At 38.4% G+C, this 22,153-nt stretch overlaps 1 protein-coding gene across 1 annotated transcript; it reads right to left on the bottom strand.

The window, feature by feature from the left end:
- Positions 1-6,457: 6,457 nt before the first annotated feature.
- On the bottom strand, positions 6,458-21,582 carry TRMT44 (tRNA methyltransferase 44 homolog). The gene is made up of 11 exons (XM_088540015.1): positions 21,219-21,582; positions 20,242-20,359; positions 19,062-19,281; positions 17,832-17,900; positions 15,197-15,304; positions 13,767-13,838; positions 10,930-11,036; positions 10,248-10,431; positions 9,236-9,626; positions 8,258-8,374; positions 6,458-6,715 (listed from the first exon to the last, which is right to left on the bottom strand). Exons 1-11 carry the CDS (start codon positions 21,580-21,582, stop codon positions 6,483-6,485), a joined length of 1,983 nt encoding a protein of 660 aa, XP_088396141.1. The 3' UTR covers positions 6,458-6,482.
- Positions 21,583-22,153: the final 571 nt, after the last annotated feature.

Genomic DNA, 22,153 nt, shown 5'->3' with positions numbered 1-22,153 from the left:
ACAAAATTACAAACTACACCTGGATTTTACAAAATTAAGCCCATAATCTACTGAAGTGCAGAGGTGGAGTGCTGTGATAGATGAGTAATGGCAGAGAAGGTGTTCTAAGGCACCTGATCAAAGCTTGATCTTGTATTGCAAAAAAAAGCTAACAAAAAAAGCTCATTGCCTCTGCAGAGCCTTAACAAAAGGTTTGTTCCATGACACAGCATCATATAAAGCTTGCAGTAGCTTGGTGTATAAACTGGTTTCTGGATCCAGAGAAGAAAAGAGATGATTTGCCCCCTTTTTCACACCAGAAGCTGCCTGCAAATAAATGAGTCTTGGCCAAGGGTCAAATTCCAAAAGGTAGCTCCTACCTGGACACGTCAGATTGACTTATAGCTCAGCAGTGGGACTTTCTTTAAAACAATTATTAAGTGTCATTTATATTGACTTAAATATTTATTATTAAGAATCTCTCTATCCAGGAGTCAGATTTTCTGTGGGGTTTTACAGTTTGCTCTAAATGCTGTCTCATGCTCCATTCTCCAATTGCCTGTGAGGACTATTACTACTGGGCTGTTTTTATTGCAGTTAACATTAATTTGACTCATTTTATTTCACTCTCAGCACCTTGTTAACAATTTCTAATTTATCACCCTTGCTGAAGCCTTAACAGCAACACAACATGAAGCAGTATCATCAAAAAAGAAGCTGCAGTAGTATAAACTGAAGGAACTCCCTCACATATAAATCCAAAGAACAAACATTTTCTGAGGAAAGTATCAATGTTTAAAGAGGAGGAGTGTTTCAGTGTCTGAGTCATCATGCAAATCACCTGCAGGACATGCAAGCTATGGCAGGTGCAAATCGATGTTAAATATCCTGTGGGAAAGAGCAAGAAAGATGACGAGCTCTCTTATACTGCACAAGTTCAGCTTATCTGTGCGAGAGAGACTTTAACAAGGTAACTTTGGCTATGTTCAGCCAACATCTTGCTAAACACCCTTTCTTGCTTTCTAAGAGAAAAAGCACTTTTTTTTTTTTCCAGACACTTGAAATTCAGCAGTTAGCTATTCATTTAGTGTTATTTTTTTTAAGAGTATGAAGTTCATAAATAGCTTTAAACACCTTTTTCTACCACAAGGGTCATTTTACCCCTCCAAAATGGAGGAGTTTATAAATGTGCCATGAAGTTGCTTCTTCACATGAGGAGAAAGCTAATCTGTATCACTGTGGGGCATTTTCCCCTGCTGTTGTTTATTCCACTATAGATATACAGATCCCAAGATATTTGGGAAAGACCGACATCTCTATTTATGAGGAGATATCATAGCCAGTTCAGGACCTTCGAAGCTGCTCAGACTTACCAAAAACTGGCCTTCTCTTCCCATTCGCTGCATGAGCTATATCAGGATGAGCATTTTTAGCCAAGAAATCAGCATTTTGGGGGAGGGGGGAAATGACTGAAATAGAGAGTTTCTTAATATGAACCTGCATTTGAGATTGCCAAGAAATGACTGTAAGTAATCTAGCCTCTTCCCTCTTATCAGACCAATTACCAAAATAACACTGCTTAGGTGCAATATACTTATTTTGCATAAGCAGTTCAATTTATAGAGAAGAAAAACTAGAAAAAAAACTAGATACAGACTTCTTAGTTTTTCAGGAGGAAAAAACAAAACAAAACAAAAAAAAACACAGCAATACCCTGAGAGACTGAGACAAGGAGGAGTTGTCTAAAATACCTAACAAAATGCAATGCCGCCATGAGCCTACTTTCCCTAGGAGCAATCGAGGCCCTTCTTAACATGGTGGCTCTGCACTTCTCTGTTCAGCAACTCAGACCTGCAACTTTCTTTTTCTCTTTCTCCATCTGCTGGCCATGCTGGAAAGCAGCACAGCAGCAGCATAAAGACATCAGACTCAATTCTGCCCTCACATCAAGGTTCTCCTACAGGCCATTAATAAGGTTTCTCTGTATTTTATATTTCCATAAAAGAGACCAACATCTGTCATGAGACATCTCATTAACACAGCACCAAGAGAAAGGGCAAAAATACATGATCACTGCTAAAAGAAGATGTGTTCATGACACAGCAGGAAGTCTTTTATTCAGTGTCTGTATTGTCAGATTTTTCATCTTGCAGTATTTGAAGCAAAGTTGAAATGATTAAACCTACACCCTTCCATAGCATAACAGAGATCTAGTGATGCAATACCTGAACTCGATGGATTTCCTTAGGAAACACCAAGGGCTGATGAAGATACCAAGGTACTGCAGGACAAAACTGTTGTCCCAGGGAGGGTCATATACTCGCAGAGAAGAGTGGTTTAGTTGCAAAGAATAGGCAACCTGGCAAACTCCCCAGCCTATTTTGTCCCTGCAAGAAGGCAAACAACTTTCCCTTCTCCTTTCACTTCCACAATTATTCACTGGATTTAAAAAGTGCTACAGTCTGAAGACAAAAATACTGTCACTCCACTGCTCCTGTGGCTTCAGGTACACCCCACACTACAATCAATTAACAACAAGGACCATTTCCTTACTGCTGCTGCAGGAAAACAACCACCAAATAGTCAAAATTCCGGGCAGGCTTTCCCAGAGAAGATTGCTCTGCTGTTACATGCAGTGCTGGGCTTAGCTGTCAAACAACACACTGACTGGCAGCTGGAGCGACAGCGCTTTCAAAACGCTCAGCATCCAAAATCCTGCGGGCACAAACAGGGCTGGATCTGCAGAGCCCTTATAATGGGCCCTTTTGCCCATTAATACAGATAGTCTGGGTTTATTGCTCCGCCAGCTACTAGCACCCACCTGTCTTTCCTGCTACCAAGTTTGCTGCAGTGCTCCCTCCACACAGGGATCTAAGTCAACTCACCTATTTAGAGTCACTGAAACCTCATATAAGGAAATTGCATAGGGGAGAACAGAGCTGGGCTGCAAATATTAAGCAGGTTTTGTCTTGCAGTACTTTAGCAGCACCCAGTTAAAGCTGCTTAAAGCAGCAATTTCAAGACGGTAACTGAGCGCTAAAGCGGTTGTGTTTTTTAGCTGATATATATGAGCACTAAGTTGTAATATGAAGGAGCATCACAAACTCAGCAGGTCCAAACAACAGTGTTTACTAAAAAGTACTTACAACATGCAAAGTGTGTCATGAAAGCAGACTCACGTATATACTATTTGTATATACTATTCCTATAGTACATACAGTAACTATACTTACATACCTGCTGTAGTACGTATAGTAAGTGCACTATTTTGGAAAGCTTCCATGAGAGGAAATGCACTTACACCCTGAAGGAAAATTTTAACGATACTACCAACAGGTCCAACATGATAAAAGAAGCAAATAAAAGCATGCGAAAATTATTCCTTGTAGTAACATAAAACTACCAAGATTGGAGTGAATTTCCAAGTATTTGCAATTTTTGTATGAAAATATTGTTAAAATCATATAAACATAACCGGGTTCTGATATGCCTTCAGCTGATGCCAAATATACAAGCAGTTTAGTAGACACCTGTCCCAATAACTATTCTAGCTGCCACATAGCAGTACTGTTACTAGATTTTGTTTTCTATCACTGTGGAATCTTAAGTATTTTGACATCCTCAGCAAGCTAACAACTGCTCATTACTGCTGACCTGTATAGCAAGACAAAGCTAGAGTTCAGCCCATAAAATCATGCTCCAAAGGTCATGGAATACAAAGGTAATTATGATTTGAAATTTTGAGTTTGAACTAAAAAGCCCCAAAACATACCTAGAAGCCTCTATTTGCTGTTAGTAAGATTTCTTCAAAGAATTGTTCTAAATTTAGAATTTGTATCAAAAAGTAATGACAAGAGTACCATAAACAGATGATCCAAGTGATATACACGCACAAAAAAAATACTGATTTGAAATGTGTCAAGAAATAAACTGCCTTGAATTAAAACACAGATATTTCACAAGAAAAACACTGTCTCACAATTTTGCTTTAGGAACCTGATGAAAAACCAGATCTCACTAAAGGGCTGAATTTTAAGACAGTAAGGAAACTCAGAATTTTCCTCCCTCACTTTATGTAATTATTAACAAAACCACAGCTAATCTTTACGAAACTATAGGTCATCTACAAACATAAAATCTTTACATTATAGCATTTCTACAATCTGTCATCTAATTCTATCTCTATATACCAGCACTGTATTTATAAATTTAACATTGCAATTATTTTCCCTCCGTAATGATAGGCTTCAAATACATACAAATTAGCTGATGGGTAGTGATTCTAATAAACTAGAGACTAAAGTGACAGCATTATACCAACATCTGGGACCTTGTGCTTACCTCCCTTCTGGAGCAAGGGTGGGTTATTAACAGCCAAATTGATGCTTACCAAGTTATAGGAATTCATCCATTGCCAAATTGGATACTGCATGAACGTCACAGTTATCCTGGGGATCAGACAAAGCAATGAGCAACTTAAGGAGCTAGATTAAGTGGAGCTACTTTGTGGCATTAGCTGTTACCTTTGGGTTTAAATGCTGAATTTAAAAGGCTGGCATGCTGATGCAAAAGTGAGGAGGAAGAATGTTCCAAACAACAGGGAAGGTTCTGTAGTTACAGGAGATGTTGGATGGATAAGCACCTGCAGCGATGCCAACCGGGGAGGAGAACAGCTGTTATGAATCTGTGATAAATCCATATATTGTTTTCTAAACACAACAATGGAAGTTGAGAACTACTGCGTTTCACAGTATGTTGATTGCTATAAAGTTTCACACACACACAAAAATATTTTTAAGTACAATTCACTAGCCTGACCACATGTGTACCTGTGACTTCAATGAGTCAGACAATATTTTATTCCCCAGCTGTTGGAAATAAAAGTTAAAAATATTTAAAAAAAAAAAAATTCTTCAAATTCATGCAAGCCCACCTGATTTATTTAGGAGCTCCACAGGTGAACTCTAATTCAGGAAAGCACCTGTTTTAAGTCAAACATGCTCTCCCCCAAAAAGAAGCATCAAAGAAGGTGTTGATGATTAGGAAAATATAAAAAGGAAAGAGCTTGAGGGTCTGTTTTTGCTCTTGGTGCCATCTGGAAACAATCTCCATCTGGAAATAGCATGAATATGATTTTATGCAGGTTCCTTCTTTGCCAAACTTATAACATTATCATAGTGAATAAGCATCTTGGGGAAACTCTTCTGATTTTACAGGCAGCCAAACTAAGGCTAACTAAGGCTAAAAAGCCAGATGATTATTCATAGATATATAAGGTGATTTCATGGCTTTTCTTAATTTTCTTTCACTGCATGAGCTAAACATTTATAAAAGAACCACTCTATCAACTGCATTCCCTTACTGTGCTGCCCTGTTTTACAGGGCCTTACACAGCTGATGCTGTTATTCTTTCCCGCAGTCCAACCACCTTAACTACATCCTTCAAGCTCTGCCCTCAGAGCAGGATCCATGGTAGGATGGATTTCCCCCATTCCATGCCAAATTTGCAGGTTCTGTAATCTTTGGGACAAAGTGCTAGACATATTATTCTTAAATTCAAAGCTGTTGTAGAACACAGGGCTGTACCTGGCACACAGATAGCAAGGTAAATTATCTGTGAGCAAAGGGTCAGGCACCAGATTTAGTCCCTTCTTCTTAATGCTTTGGGCTGCAGCAGTCTGTCTTAAAAGCAAAGAAGAAGTTTTGGTTTAAAGCAAAGGCTGTGAAGAAAATGTCTTTGGAACCGCTTTGAAAAGGGTTTTCGGTGCCACCTTACCTTTTTCACTTCATTTATTTCCTTCCTTTGTTCTTCAAACTCCTTGCACGCACCCACTCTTAGGAGCTCATTACAGGAGAGCGGTAGGACCCAGGGCTATAAAGCTTGTTCTCGCTTCCAAATTTCTCCCAGTAACATACTCCTAATTCATCTTCTAACACTGTAATTTCTTCAGTGAAAGTCCTCTCTGTGGTTATCTGGTAAGCACACCCCCTTACCATCCTGATATTATTAGAAATACTACACTGCTCCCAATACACATGACCATACTCAAGTGAAAAAAAGGGAGAAAGAGGCACAGCAGGCTATCACAAGTCAGAAAAGAAGGAAATCTCTCTACTTTTTGACTCTGAGTCACAGTGAGTAACAGATAATCATAAATCTTCCTGAAAAGCTTTGAGGTAATTTGCAGGATTCATGGACACATCATCATATATAAATGAACTGATCAAAGATGGTGAACAATTTTTACTTTTCTAGTATATTGCAAATGCATGTGGGAAGCCTTGTTTTTAAAAAGTCAAAAATCTGAAAGCATGTATTTTCCCACACTCTCAATTAGTACTAAAACAAATAAAAATACAGGAGACTTTATAAAGAAGTTGGAAAATAAAATACATATGAATGAAACAAAAACCTTATCTACAGGTGTTCATGCACTAAGCAGTCCAAGTCAATCATAAATCCATTCACACACACATATTTAAAAATAAAGTGCAGCATTTTATTACTGTAGATGCTTTTTCTTTTTAATAATCTGAGACTGTCTTAGCTCCTCAGTCCCATGAGCATATGGGCAGGATTCAGAAGGCAAAGAACACCCATCAGGATGATGAAGGAAAAACCAACAGAGACGAGTTTTAAATGCTTCAGCTGAAAGGCGTCGTTTTACTTCGGGCTTGTTTTTCCTTGATGGTTTCTCTTTTCTCCAGTCACGAATATGAACTCTCCCATTTAGAACTAGGATTTAAAAACAAACAAAAACATAAAACTGTTAATAGAGAGTCATGGGAATTGTACTGGAATAAATGCACAGTGACATCCTGTGAATAAAATACATATGCTACAAATGGATCGCTCGGGGAAAACCAAAATGCACCATTTGCACAGAAATAGAAAGATGTGCACAACAAACTGAGATAATGTAGACATGGTCTAAGGAAGAATTGATTGATTGTCCCTGTGAGATGTTTTGCTGTCATGGCAAACAGCCTGAAGCTCCTTTCTATCATCTTTTTAGAGAGTTTGTTTGTTTCCCATATTTTTCCCCCAAATACCATTTAGGACAACATAAATTAAAATCCTCTAACTTCAGATTTCAACTTCTGAACCTTCTATAAACATTAATTTTTCCCTTGTTCAAAACTTCCTTACTCCACATTTAAAATATGATCTGCAGCAAAAACCTCTAGTAAGAGCCTTTGGCAACTTTAACTAGAAAGAAATATAAAGACAACAGTTCAACTGACCTAAGCACAGCCGGCACAGAAGAGTTGATAAGTCTAATATTGCACAGCAATCAACAGTGAAGGGTAGAAACCATCATATCAACAGGGATTGAGCACGGCACAATTCCTTTTGGTTCTTAATTTGGGCAGGGGGGTGGGGAGGGCAATGGGACGTGACGCATTTACTGTGTCAGGACTCAGCACCATAAATTGCACACACATTTATCTGTGAGTATCTGTCCACAACTTACACGTGTAAGGAAAAGAGAACAGAGCAAAGGAAAAATAGAGAAAGAAAGAAGTATGTGAAAAGAAAAGAAAAAAGAAAAAAAAAAAAAACAGTTAAAAAAACAGTTAAAACAAGCCAGAAGAATCTAACACTCGTTAATTGCCATATTCCATTTTCATATTCTGTAGCTGTATTCTATATCTAAATCTATATCCTCTGCATCACACTTCTCTAGCTTGGAACATTTAACCCATGCCATGCTGTGTTCTGAAGCCAGCTATCCAGGCTACCACAGGCTAAACGCATCGAGCCTTGCACAGTCTAAGGTTTGTGATTAGAGTATTTTTATCCTTTCTTGGCATTTATTTATTTCGTGGGGTTTATTAAGCCCCAGCTAAAGCTTAGTGAAATGCTTTAATGAAATTACTCTGTCTTCACTTCTGCCCTCTCCAAAAAATCATTACAGGAAAAATGAAAGTTCTCTCTAGTTAGGCTATAGCATCCAATTAACCATTTTAAATCAAAGGCTGCCCCGCTACAGAGCTGTCTTTTCAGATACAAGTGGTCTAAGAGAACAGCCCTTTGCTGACAGCTCCTTTCCAATCTTACTCAAAGGACTGTTTTAACTAGGAGTATCTTGCAGCAAAAAAGTGGCACATCAGCACCACCCAGGCTCCCACGAAGGTGTATGCAGTGATTAAATAACTCCCACCTCTGTGGTAAGTAGAGAAGCACAGGAAAGCTATAAAACAGATTATTACAGGAGGAGAAAAACAATCAAACCAAAACAACAACAACAACAAACACGTTCTCTGCCATCTTTACCTTCAAATACTTGATGGCTATTCTTGAGTAGGGTCTGCAAGCCTCCATATTCACTCTTCAGCCTTTTTAATGTCTCTTTATTTAAGTGCTCTGCTACTTCTTTCAAGGAAAGGCTTTCTGCAATGAGTAATAATGCAGATATTAAATACATACATTTACTAAGAAAACCTGCTTCTCCCACTAACTCTTAACTTCTGCATGAATTAAAAGTTACAAGCAGAACCTATGAACTACCTACAAGCACTGCCGCAACTTTGTGCTCCTAGTACCATGCCCGGTATGTATTGCATATGTATATTGTCTGTAAAATGGAAGCTTTCACTCCACAGGTGTCAAAATTTCCACAAATGAGATGCAATTTACCACACTACACACACATTTTTAAACAGCAATATAGTGTCCTCATTGAGCTAAGCACCATTTTTATGCATGTAGGACAGAGACTCTGACTTGGGATCTCGTAAAACATACGACAGAAGACTGAGGAAAATAAAAAGAGGATAGCAGTGGCCTAGAATTATAAACTGTGTTTATAAAATTAAGAGAAACTTCTATTCTTTTTCTTTGAGACTAATCGAAACATTCCCAGTCATGCTATGAGCAAATGGCACCACAAAGCACTTCTTGCAGAATTATAGCCAGTAATTATGTGACTATCCAAAAACAAGACTAATATTCACCCAAAATAGGTATAGACTGATGTGCTTTGGACAATGGGGAGCAGTTTTGTTTTGTTTTTAAATACAGTATTGATTTTGGCTTAGTATGTAAGTGTAGAGAAAAAATATAAAGCAAATAATACAAAATGGAATTCATATGCCTTATTTACACCCCAGTGTGCAAAAAGACAGTGTTAAAAAAGTCTCTATCTTTCCAGCAGTGCTTGCAATTACTTTTTTGCCATTGCTAATAGAGATTGTTACATTACTGTAAATCTAGAGTGAACAATAATGCACTTTATTGGAAAAACAATCTCACCTCCTTGATTCCAGTTGTTTGTACTCACACTATCTGTATTACAGCATGATTTTTCTTGGGTTGCATTTAACAGCAGGTTTGCCACACTCAGAACCACCTCATCTACAAAATCCCGAGGGAGAGTAGCGCAATTCCTGACTTGCTCTTCTTTCTGCCGGGGCTGAAATCCAGGCATCCAAACTCTGCCAGCAGTCTCAGTCTCAGCTCCAGGAAACTCAGTGCCTGCCTCTTTGCACACACTGTCAGAGCCATCGTTATGATTCAATCCAGTTCTTCTATCATGTGAGACCAGAGCACAAGGCTGACGATTATGAATATACTGGGTTATCTGCTTGTCAATCACAGCACATTGCACAGGTGAATAGGTCCTGTTTTTCCCAATAAGGCACACCTATTTCAGCAGAAACAGGTAAATCGTTATTTCTATCACAGTATTTATGGAGTCCAATGTTATACACAGTCCCTCAGCCTGCACATGACATGGAGGTTTCCAAATCTATCCAAAGGAGATGTCCATTGGAATTCAATGCTCTTTAGTACGAGGTTTATTTATTTATTTATGAAATGATGGAAAAAATCCAGTAATCAAATTGTAATCCATCACTCCAACAAGAACAAAGAGATTTTTCCTGGACCTCAGATTACTTCCAAGATTAAGGCTTGACTCCTCTTTTTACTTTGAGGATATTTCACTTTGAAATTCGTGGGACACACATAATCAGCAATACCTGAGGTAAAAGAAACCAACGAAGATAGTTGGGAAATTAAGGTGAAAAGTGAGAGTATGAGTTTTTCATCCTATGATGCATAAGAAATATCCATAAAATTTCCACTCTTTGTTGTCTTTGAAATTATACCTCTGACCTTAGCAGATCAGTATTTTTAATGTGTCCTCTGAGAATATTCTCTTAAGTAATGCTGTTGACTAAAGCCTGGTCTTATACAAGAGTAATAATGATCCATATGCTTCAGATAGCTAGCAGCATTATTTAAAAAAGAAATTTAAAAATACCCTTTTAGTTGAGGGAATTCTAAGGCAATCTTCTTCTACATGAAAGCCACATACAAATCCCACTTGGGAAACAAAATCAAGATATTCTCTGTACTGAGTCTTTTTGCTTTGTCTTCGGCTATACTTTCCATGGAAATCAAAGAAGCAACATGGCAGCACAAAATAGCAGCAAGAATAGGAAGATCTACAAGAAGAATGATAAATGGGCATAAATGTTAAACAAAATACACACACAAGCAGTAACGGCAGTTTTTAGGAAGTGAAAAGGCTTCAAGAAATAATACAAGTACGTTCCCCTTTCAGTAATTCCATTAGTATAAGCAAGGATATTGTTTTGCAAATAATTTGTCACAGAATATTACTATGGCAAATTGATTGGTTTGTGGCACTAAATCTCTGGACATGAACCTACTGCAACCAGTTGTGATGAGCAGAACAGTTCAAAAAAAAGGCAGCACAGCAGTAATTTTTCACAGAACTGAAATCTAAAAAATGAAAATCAATTCCATTTTTGAATTTCAAAAACTAAATGCTATACTATTCTTAATTCTATAACACATAAGTATTACTTCCACACTTCCTTATGAAAACTGTATGGGTAATCAGCTGGCATCATGGGCCCCAGGCTCTGCAGAAAGGACAGCTGCTGCAATAACCAGTTTGTACCCTCTCTTTTCCATACCTAGCTGCAATCACAGGTATCCATGGTGTTAATTCATCTGAATGGTTTCCTATCAACCAGTCAACTTCTGGGAAGAGATGACTGTCACCTGGCATGATTGTACATTCCTAAGAAAAAAAATAAAAAAACACAACAGCAACAGACAACAAAGAATACGCAAATGTTATTATATTTGAATACATTTTATTTCTTAATAAAACACTAAAGCAAAATATAAACATCAATTAGCTTTAGAAAAACTCTATTCAGATATTCTATGAAACATGATGAATCCTTCACATGGGTTGAATTTTAAGAGTTCCAGAGTGCCTTTAAATGTCTTTCTTGCACTCACATATTCTTACTCAAATGTTTCTAAGACCTGTTTAGCTCAAGAAACACAAAGGACAACAACAACAAAGAAAAAAAAGAGAGAACCAAGCTCAGAAAACAAAACACACACACATTTGAAGATGTTCATATTACAAAGTTATATCATAATCTTCTCCAAGAATGCATATGAATCTCCCAATTCTTCCAAATATTTGGAAGATTTTTAAAAAAATAAAGATAAAAAATAATCATGTTTGAAATATAAATCTCCACTAATATTTCAATAAAGCTCTAAAAATAGTTCCAGTTCTTCTGTTTTACCTATGTTTTATGTTATTTAATGTGCGTTTAGGTATTTTCTCTGGCTAAACATTCACACACATGCAAAACAGTATCTGTATAGAAATTCAGAAGAAATAGTTCAGGACTTCAGAAACCTCAGAATACCTCCCCTCAGAATATTCTCCCTTCAGAAAGCACTAGTTTGGCATTTTAAGCCTTAGTAAGGTGTACCACTGTGTACTTTAATCACTGTATCTCTGTCCATTTTTGTAGCATACAAGAACATATTCAGATAATCTGTACACTTAACATTCGTGGTTGACACGATAATATATGTTAATCCAAGTGTTCAATATATTTTTCTTATGGCTGATTAAATGAGTTTCATTTTTGAATAGTGAATTTAGACGCAGTTTGAGCTATCAGTGCCATGTTCTGCCTTCTGCCAGCTGTTCATACCAAACTCGTATTCCCCATGTCTGACAGCAGTTTGGTGGTGCTGCCCGCCACCTGTAACATCCTTATTGTAGGTACGGGCACCAAGTGTCACAGATGGCAATATCTGTCTTGCAACTCATGCTTTAGATAAAGATCAAAGCAGTATTAACTTCCAAGGGGAACACACAGGCTGTGAGGAGGTGCTTTTGTCTTCCACCACCCCTATCACTAAGGAAGTCCTACACAGCAAGCAGGAAGAAGGAATTATGGTTTTCCTCCCAACTCCCTCCCACACAAATTAGTGCTTTGCTCATATACAAATTTGGGATTGTTTCATATTTTTAAGTATTCTGAGTGAATTTTTTATTTGTCTTCAGTAAAAACCAAACCAAACCATTGTTTTAGTGCAAAGACTGACAGTTAATACTCAGGCACTTTCCTAACAGTCAAGAAAAATAAGAAACTGTAAATGGCAAATCGTTTATATGAAATAAGTATGCAAAATTTGCTGTTCTCTGCAATACAGAAAGCAGCTAGGACAGAAAAAAGAATATAAAACAGGAAGGAAAACTAAGTGTGAGCAGATGTATTATAGTATATTTATATTTGATGTACTTATGTATATATTGGTATGTGTAGATATACATTTAAATATATGTGTGTGTGCATATTATATATATAAAAATTAAAAAAAACGAGAAATATATTTTATTAACAGTATAAAGGGAATGAACTAGAACTGTTGCTTGGCGCTTCAGGTTATTTTGTCTTGAATCTTTTAAATAAGTTCTGTTTGTAGACTATAGCTAGACCTGCCAAACTCTTTATATCTGTAACCAAAATACAGGCTGGTAAAGGGTTCCACAACAGTAAACTTCCCACCCTTCCTCCATCTCTCAAAAGTGAGAATTGCTGTTTGGTTCAAATTGCTAGCACTCAAAAGATACATTCAATACTATTGTTAAGCAAATTTACTGGAGAGTAACTACAGAAGGAAAATTCCCTTAATATGCCATATAATTAATACAATACCATGAGAATGGGGTGAGAAGTTTCTGAAAACTAGAGAACAAGAAACCAGGAACACCTCACCTCCAAAGGGCAGCCATTCGTCAGTGCTAAGATTTAATGAGTATCAGAGCAAGAACAGCTGGAGTTAAAATGAATGTTCCTGTGAACTATTTCTGTTCTCATAAACATGCTAATGTGGAATTTGAAATACAATCCCTCTTTCAGACTCATTTTCCTGTCCAGTTTTCTGCAGGCTATTATTTGAACAACTTACCACAAAGTCAGTACAGCAAGGAACTGGCTCCTCTGAGGCTCAACAGTTTTGTCACAAAACAGCACAGAGCACTCTAGAAGGTCAGAACCACTTTCAGAGCAGTTCTGTTATTAATTCAAGAATAAACTATTCATAAATTGGAACATTCATTCTTTTATAAGGTACAACAGTGCAAAAAGTGCTTCTGGATATTAACCTTTCAGCAAAAAGGTTTCATAATGTGCATGAAAATAGAAACAGGAAAAAAAATCTCACTACTTTGTTTCGGCTGAAAAAAATCAGAAAATTGAAAATGTGCAAGGATGTGATATTGCATTGCTTTATCAATTCTCTTTGCAAATAACTTACAATACCACAGGAGAGATGACTGTCATCATACCAAGCCCATAGAACATTGCAGACAACTATCAGTTTTATAGAACCTGATATGTTTGATTGTATTTGCATAAACATAGCCTGAGGTACTGAACAAATGAATAAAGTTACAAATGATGGAGGTTGACATACATTTGCATTATACCTCTAAATGAGTTTCTGGTCCATACATGTCCCATATTTTTCTCCTCCTCACATCAATGCCTCTACCTGAATGCTGAAATATTTAAAGAAAAAAAAAAGTATAATTTAAAAAACTAATTTTACCAGAAATTTTCATATAAGCTCACTAAATCCACCTATAAACATGGATTATTTATTTCACACTAAAATTTAGATACATAAAAAACAACTTCACTATTTCGGAAGTTGAATACTAACTAAATCAAAAGGAAGAGACTAGGAGACATTTAGAATATGCCTGGTTCATAATTTGATCTTGGCACATCTACTTAGACTGTTTTTGAAAATCTGGCCCACAGAAGTATGAGGAAAGTCAGATCTTTGTAATAAAACCTTTCATAAAGTTTCTATTACTGCTGTAGTAATGGGCACTGTGTCCCAAGGCTCAGGGAAGAGTCCAGGCGAAGCAGCCCGTACTGCAAGAACAACCTTCCAACTCCTGAAGTCAATACGGCTGTTGGACTCCATTTCCAAACACACAAACCCCCACATTTTGTGTAACTCTCAGCCACGGGATGCTTTGTCCATCAACAACATGTTTCTCAACGCTACAGCAGTAATAACTTAATAACATAAGAAGCACGTATAGGGAAAATAATCTCCTTCTGGATCAAATCTTTCTGACCACACAAAGTTAGAAAGTCTGTGTTTTGAAAAGCTGGGTATTTTTCCCAATGATACCATTTGATCCAACTGGAGGTAATAGTTTCCTCTACAAACATTACTGTATTTTCCCAAGAGTGGAAAAGGCAGTTTTCCAAAATGGACAGACTGAGCTTCCCTGGGTATTGTTGAATCTGTGACCTTTTTTGCTGTTTCAAGACTTTTTTGCTGTTTCTTTTCTGCTTGTTTCAAAAATTATGCATTGAGAAACTGAATTTTGCAGTACTTCTGATTTCAATCCTCAAAGCACAGTACATTGTTAGGACTCTTCCTGGCTACAAATACCAAGATTGTTACTGAAGACATGGAAAATATTTTTCAAGACACAATACATAGACTTCAGCTTAAAAAAAAAGGTTTACAAAAAACATCTAATTTAGTCACTTGTGAGAGAGAATCTCTATTTTAAGATTTCCCATTCCCTTACTCATGTGTTAAACATAGCTACATATGTCACTACTTTTTCATTTTTCATTTCTTACCCAAGAAAGATAAACAGCCTTCAGGGCAACTAATTGTACTAATAAAAAAATAAATTAAAGGCTTCTAAGTTTCTGCTACAATGTGTTCCTGGTAACTAGAAAACTACAAAATGACAAAATCTTGTTCATGTTACTATATGAATTAATTAAATTTTGAATATTTGCATGCTAGATAAAAGAAGAACAGAATAAGAATACTGAATTAACTACTTTTTACAAAACACACACCCACACACACACTGTTTACCCCTTCATTGCTCAGAATGTGAACCAGTAGACCATTTCCACAGCCGAGATCTACAAATGACTGTTTCTTGGACAACCCCTTTTCCTTTCTCTCTTCTTCCCAAAGAATCTAATACATGAAAAAAATACACATTTTAGAATTATGCTCTCAACATTTACCTTAAAAGGCACACTCCATATAAAACTCATTAACAGCTTTGGTGCTCAGTTGTAAGAAAATTCATACAGGCATCTTGTGTTCTGCCACACATGCTCAAAAACATTAACACCTTAACTGAGCACTTTAGCACCTGTGTCTTGCTTAGACTATAAGAGTCACACATTAGGCATGTGCAGCTCTATCACTGGAGTGTTTTACCCATCTAGACTCCATTCGCATTACAGTATATGGTATCCCATCTCCAGGATATTGCAGTTGAGCATCAAAGGGTTGTTATAAGCAACCATGGCTTACTATTAACACAAGGTAAGAAGGATAAAGACTGTTTTCAAATTCCAGTAGAGTAACAGATTCTCTACCTTGTCACAATGAGGTACAAAAGAGGTAGGGAAACTGACCAAAATTAATTCAGGGAGGGAACTACAACAGCAACAGATTAGTAGGTGTGTTCCCAGTTTTAATAGTCCTGCAAAGGATGTTGGGAATGAAAGGACAGGACTGAGAATCAGTGCAGATGTGACAGAAGGAAACTACTGCACTCACAGAGAAGATAACTTGAGGAAAAAGGCCTTAAACAGCTTCAGAGGAGGGAGGGTGGAAAGCATGTTTTAAAATATCAAACATATTGTGAACTACTAAGCATCCTCCACTCACTTCTGAGTCACTAGGAGCTGAAAGAAATGACAGCTATATGACACTTGGCTAGAAAAGCATAAATGTAAAATAAGCTGCTAAAGCAAAGGGCACACAAGGTAACCAAAGGAAGAAAGGGAAGTAGCAAGCAAGTTTGAATGATGTGTCCCTGATGAGCACCATGGAAGTAGTTATACCTATTGTACGAAAGGTAGAGAGTTGGTGCCAGAGTTGGAAAAACAAAAAGTGTCCTGTGTACCAGACAGGTATATGTATCATCACCTTCTAAAGAAAGCACAAGTAACTTGCCTGAAAATATTCAGTTGCCCCAAAGTATAGATCAACCAAAGAGAACTCAAAGCTTTTAGCCCAGTTTTAATCTGTGATCCATATAAAAGCACTTATTTTCATGCAGTTATTTAAAACTGCCACTTGCTAATTTACCAGTTTTGTTGGAGAGAAAGAAGTTGCAATTATCCCATGAGAATATCAGGTCAGATTTGTGTTTTTTAATGTATAAGTAACTGCAAATTTGCACTCCAGGCTGTATCCCAGAATACCCCTATCACTTCCTACACAGATAAAAAGCTATCCCCCATTCTCTGCCAATCTTCTTAGGATGCAGAATGCATAGGCACTTCTTTGGGCACATCCCTAGGCAGTTGCTAAGCTTATGATTGCAGAACAAAACAAAGTGAGATGCCCCCAACCCCATCATCTCTATCTAGTTGCCATAAATTCATAATAAGTTAATAGTGAACCTATCTTCAATATGTCAATTAACTGTTTAAACTGTCAATTGACTGTTTACAAAAACAGCCAACGCTATAAGCAGGTCCTATATGAGTTATGCAAATAAGTTATGTAAACAAGTTATGTAAATATTTACAAATATTTATTTAGAGAACACTCTGAACTGTAGAAAGAAAGGCATTTTCATGCCTACATGCCTACACAGTGAAAAATCTAGATGTTGTCTCCAGAGCTGAAGTTTCTAGTGACATGGTTTCTAACGTACATGGTAGCACTTTCAAAGACTCTTTCCTAGGTAGGTGCCTTAGAAAATTGCACCAAACACCCCACTACGTTCCTAGATGTACATAAATCTACTATAGGTGGGCTTTATATTGCACCTGAGGATGGAATTTGACCTGAAATTACATCAGGGAAACAAAGCAGTGAAAACATTTTTAGCACCCCATTAACAAATAAGTGATAGAAATGGGTATAAAACCATAGCTTATCTCCAAACTAGACACTAACTATTATTTCCCTGATGCCTCAGTGCTTTTGGACCTAATCACCTTAAATATACAGTTAGTCTACTTAGGTCACCAACCACTTGTGAAAGAGAATTGCAAATCTTTATGATATATTGACAAAGAAATTTCATTTTCCTTCTGTATTCAATTTTCACTTGCTGCATTTATTTTTTGTGGCATAGGGTAGTAATAAAAACAGTTTCACTGATTCTCATTTTACTATCACATTTAACTTTCCTTTTCTAAAGGCCTGTTTTTTTGTAATCATTTGTTATATGAAAATCTCTGTAGTTTGATAGTACTCTCAAGGGCATTTCAAACTCAGTTGGAACTCAGCTATAGCCACAAATTCCATTATTAAAGTTGCACGCTGTAAACACTGTAAATCTTCTGTCCCACCTCTTAAATGAAAAAAAGGCAACCAAAAAACTTAACTTTTCCCCTCCCCCTTCTTTTTTTAGTTTGCAGATTCATAATAACTGTATCTCACTGTATTCTAAAGAATGTAATAGCAATAAAATGAAAGTGATGATGCTTGGAGAGGTTTTATTTCTTCCTACTCATGCAAAGCAGTTCCTTACCAGCAGATAAGCAGCAATGGCAACATCTTCGTATACAAATTTCTCAGGATCTGTTACTTCAGGCCACACCTTAAAAAAAAAAAAAAAAAAAAAAGATTTCTAAACCAAAAAACAATTTCTAAGCCATCCTGAACTAATTTGAATAGCTCAGAGTGATTTGGATACTCTTATCCATTAACAGTCTCTAAATTTAATGAATTTCACATTTTAACTTCATTAAAAATACAAAATGAATGTAACAAAGAATTAGTTTTTTTTATGATTTGCACAAGAGTAATGGGATAAAGAACACCTAGTAATATCTAATTAATAAAGTTTCCATGAAAATTATTACTCCAAGTGTGTAACTCACAAGTAAACTGCCTCAGTGTATAGAGCATCTATTTATCCTTTTGCTTACTGCTGTTCTCAGGGGAAAATGCTCATTCTTTTGTTATATGCAGCATCATTAACACTGTTATTAATAAGCCTATTTTCATAACATATGAGGGCATAAACTTATCCTAGCACAATACCATGAGGATGCAAAAGGTGATGCAAAAGAAGCAGAGATATTATTCCTCTTGTAAATGAAGCACTGAAACAAAAATTAAAATGATTTGCTCAACAGTACACAACATTTACTTCAGAACTCAAGACTTAACTGGTTCACAAGCCATTACCTTATCATAAGCCCAAGTTTCCATTAATATTATTTTTATTAGTGTAAAAATACCATCAGCAAATCCTTTTAATATTTTCAAAGTAATATTTTATAAAAGCATTTATCCATTTTTTCTATGTAGTAAACTTATGGTGTATGATACAGATATTACTTCATAGAGTATTTAAAATGACCATTGTTATTTTTAGGGCTATCAAGGATGAAAGACTACTAAATCATTACTCCTCCTGTTCAGAAGTACTTATCAATACAGCATCTATATTTAACAGTAATGCAAAATTTAGCCTGCTTGCTAACCAGTGCTGCCTATAGATTCCTGGACTTAGTGTATAAATAGGTGTTACTCTTGTGCTTTTTAATACGGATGACTTGGTGCCTTTCTCCACTAACTTCATTAATTGTTATCTGAAGGGATACATTTCAGAAAAAAATGTAACTTGCCAGGTAGTTAGTGGCTCAAAAATACTGTTTTTCAGTTCAGTTCTTCACAGGAAATAAGTAGTTTCACTAAACAGCAAATAACTCCAGAAAAGCACATTACTATTACTTTTCATTGACAAACTTACCTTTACCATCTCTTTATATTTTTCTTTAAGTTCTTTATAAACCTGGCTGTATTTTGCCACTGGAATGAGTGAGAGTGTGCTTTTAAACTCACTGTGCTTTTCCTCCACAGACCATTTAGCCAGTTTGGGCAGCAGCTCATTTTCAAGCCATGTTAATTTGGGATACACAATTCCATCTGAAAACCAATGTTCTGCCGATGACACTGCAATAGATATAGACCTTTAAAAATAAAAGAATTCGTATAAATACAGTGTTTTAATACTTTAACTACCTCAAGAGAAAATAAAATCATACAAAATGTAAGTAGAGAAAAATCACATTATCAAAGGTGTAAAAGTACATTGAGAAGAAGAATGTAATTCATAAAAACAAAGAAAAAAAAAACAGTCAACTTCCTGAATAAGAGAACAATCTCCCTCGAATTTTGTAGGCCTCATATCTGCTAATCCAAACACTGCATTTGAAAGTGTAGAATCATAGAATGCTTAAGGTTGGAAGGGACCTCTAGAGATCATCTAGTCCAACCCCCCTGCACACACAGGGTCACCTAGAGCACGTGGCACAGGACTGCATTCAAGCGGGTTTTGAAGATCTCCAGAGAAGGAGACTCCACAACCTCTCTGGGCAGCCTGTTCCAGTGCTCTGTCACCCTCACTGTTAAGAAATTTTTCCTTAAATTCCCGTGGAACTTTTGAGTCTGTTCTATTTAGATCTACCACAAAAACAACCTATGGATTATTGATTGATGATTATGGATGAACAACTTGATTCAATACGCTAATCCAAAGGATAACAAGAAACAGTGAATAATTCATGAAAATTAGTAAATCAGTACATTTAGCAGGAAAAATTACCACTAAGCACTTTTCACGCTCTTTATTTTAGATCTCTTTAAAGCTATGCAACCCACCCACCGATACAATCATGTCCTCAGATGCACTGCAGGATGAAGCTGCAAATGTCCAGATTTTAACGACTGAAGCGCTGCAGGTCCCAAACAGAAGTTTCCAATTCTAGCCTGAAGCTTATTAAAGACCAAAGAAGCTGACATTTCCCAGGGGTGTAAGATGGCTCTTCAGTATCAGATTACTCAAACTTTTCTAGAACGCATGTACACAGTCAATATACACACCCAATATTGAGGAAAAAAAAAAAAAGAGGTCTCACTTTCAGACTTACCATTCTTCATCTTTTATATGTGTAAGTTGAATTTGATAAATATTGTGCTTTCTAATCTGGTACTTTCCTTCAGTGTTTTCCTCCAAAGGTAGAAAGGTCACAGTCCCATTAAAGGTATCTGAAAAGATTTGTAAAAAATGGAATATTATTCCATGGTGCAAACCTTCCTTTTGTCTACGTACCAAAAAGCAAAAAGGTTTTACTTCCTTCCTACACTAAGTGCAAACCAGTAAGGCAAGATCTAGGACAAGGCACAAAGAAGAACTCCTAAGGGACGAACAGATTCATTTCTCCGTTCATCTGGCATCCAAAACTACTCAACTGCTTGGAGTCCCAAAAAAACTAACGCTCTTCTGCATGATGTTTTCCTGGATTCCTAATATCCCGATTAGTAAAACTAACCACATTCTTTAAATATGACCATATAGTGAAAGCTATCTAATACAGACATTATCATAGGCATTTTCTAGCCCCAAACTGCTACTTTCCCCATTTCCTAGTAAAAGCAGACTCGTGGGGAGCTCATTCCAATCTAACAAGCGTAGACACATCACTTCGGCTGTTAATACACAACCAGGGCAGCGTTAAGAGGCACCCAAACGATACGATCAATACCTGGAAGACTCACGGTGTTCAAACACAGCACCTAACGCCTGATTACAACAAAGCAACATCCAGCTTCTCCTGCTAGAGCTCCTAGCCTCAGCACAGCACAGGGCCTGTGGCCCTGCCTTTTATTTATAGTAGTAAATTTATTTAGTTAGTTAGTTATAGCAGGAATTCATAACCCTGAGGAGGAGTGACCTTGCGTTTAGGTAAGGGCTCCCATATAATACTGCAAATACGGCAAACACCAGGGGTCTGGGCACAGTGACCATGACCTCGAAAGGCTCCCGCAGCTCTCAGGAGAGCGCCCTGCAGCTGCCCCTCGCCATGGCGGCTCCTCGCAGCGCTGGGGGCTGCCCGGGCCGCCTCACCTTGCACAACGAGCTCCCTGGCGGCGGCGGCGCCGCTGCCCGCCCGCGGCAGCAGCGCCCGCAGCCGCGCGCGCAGCTCGACGCCGCCGCGCAGGGCGCGGAGGGGCGGCGGGAGCAGGTGGCCGTGCCGGGCCCGCAGCTCCCGCAGCAGCCGCGCCAGCAGCTCCCGCCCGCCCGCGCTCTCCGCGGAGGCGGCGCCGGCCTCGCCGAGCCGCAGGGGCGCCTCGGCCTCCAGCGCGGCGCCGCAGAGCCGCCGGTTCGCCACGTGCGGCCTCTCCAGCCACACGCGCGCGGCCGCCCAGAAGCCGCGCGGCAGCGCGGAGCCGCCGTCCCGCACGGGCGCCGCCGCCACCACCAGCGCCATGGCCGGGCGGGAGCCGCGCGGGCGGCGGCGCAGGCTGCTCCCGTCAGCAACGGGGCGGCGCCCGCCCGCGCCGGCTGCGGGACACGGGACGCGGCCGCGAGGGGTTTGGGGGCTGTTTGGGGGCGTTTTGGGTCCGCGCGGCCACGGCAACGCCGCGGCGGGGGAGAAAACACGCGTTTTTCTGGAAACGGGCTCAAAACGAGCGCTTCCTGTGACGTTGCTGCCAGCGGCCGCCCCGTTGTTGGCTCCTCGGGCCCAAGGAGACGCGTCTTCCGCTGCGGCTCTCAGGGTAAATGCGTGTGCTGTAGTCAATAACGCCGCATTGCTGCGGTCTGTACCAAATTCGGGCTTTTTCTTTATTCCTCCTACTCGACACGAACCCCGGCCCCAAATTCCGGGGTTCCTCAGTGAACCCCGGCTATATTAATAAACTAGTGACTTGCTTGGCCATGCTCGTGTTTCTCATTCCCTCATGATCCTACATCTCTCTCTGCTGGGCTGTGGCTTGCAGGGTGCTGCTCCCATCGTTATTTTTTAATTTTGCTTTCCGGGGGGTCGTCACCATCAGTGT

Source organism: Tinamus guttatus, unplaced genomic scaffold, assembly GCF_059628265.1.
Source record: "Tinamus guttatus ecotype Peru unplaced genomic scaffold, ASM5962826v1 Tinamus_guttatus_pri_ptg000052l, whole genome shotgun sequence".
Lineage (NCBI taxonomy): Eukaryota > Metazoa > Chordata > Aves > Tinamiformes > Tinamidae > Tinamus > Tinamus guttatus.
The sequence above is the reverse complement of the archived record's forward strand: the minus strand, read 5'-3'. Positions and strand labels throughout refer to the sequence as shown.

Bases quoted from the DNA above. Each gene is read 5' to 3' on its own strand.
- TRMT44 (XM_088540015.1), bottom strand. From the start codon at position 21,582: ATGGCGCTGGTGGTGGCGGCGGCGCCCGTGCGGGACGGCGGCTCCGCG. The intron at 10,432-10,929 runs GTATGGAAAAGA...TTCTTCTTGTAG, and splicing joins ATACCTGTGATTGCAGCTAG to ATCTTCCTATTCTTGCTGCT. The intron at 8,375-9,235 runs GTGAGATTGTTT...TACTCATTGCAG, and splicing joins AAACAACTGGAATCAAGGAG to AAAGCCTTTCCTTGAAAGAA.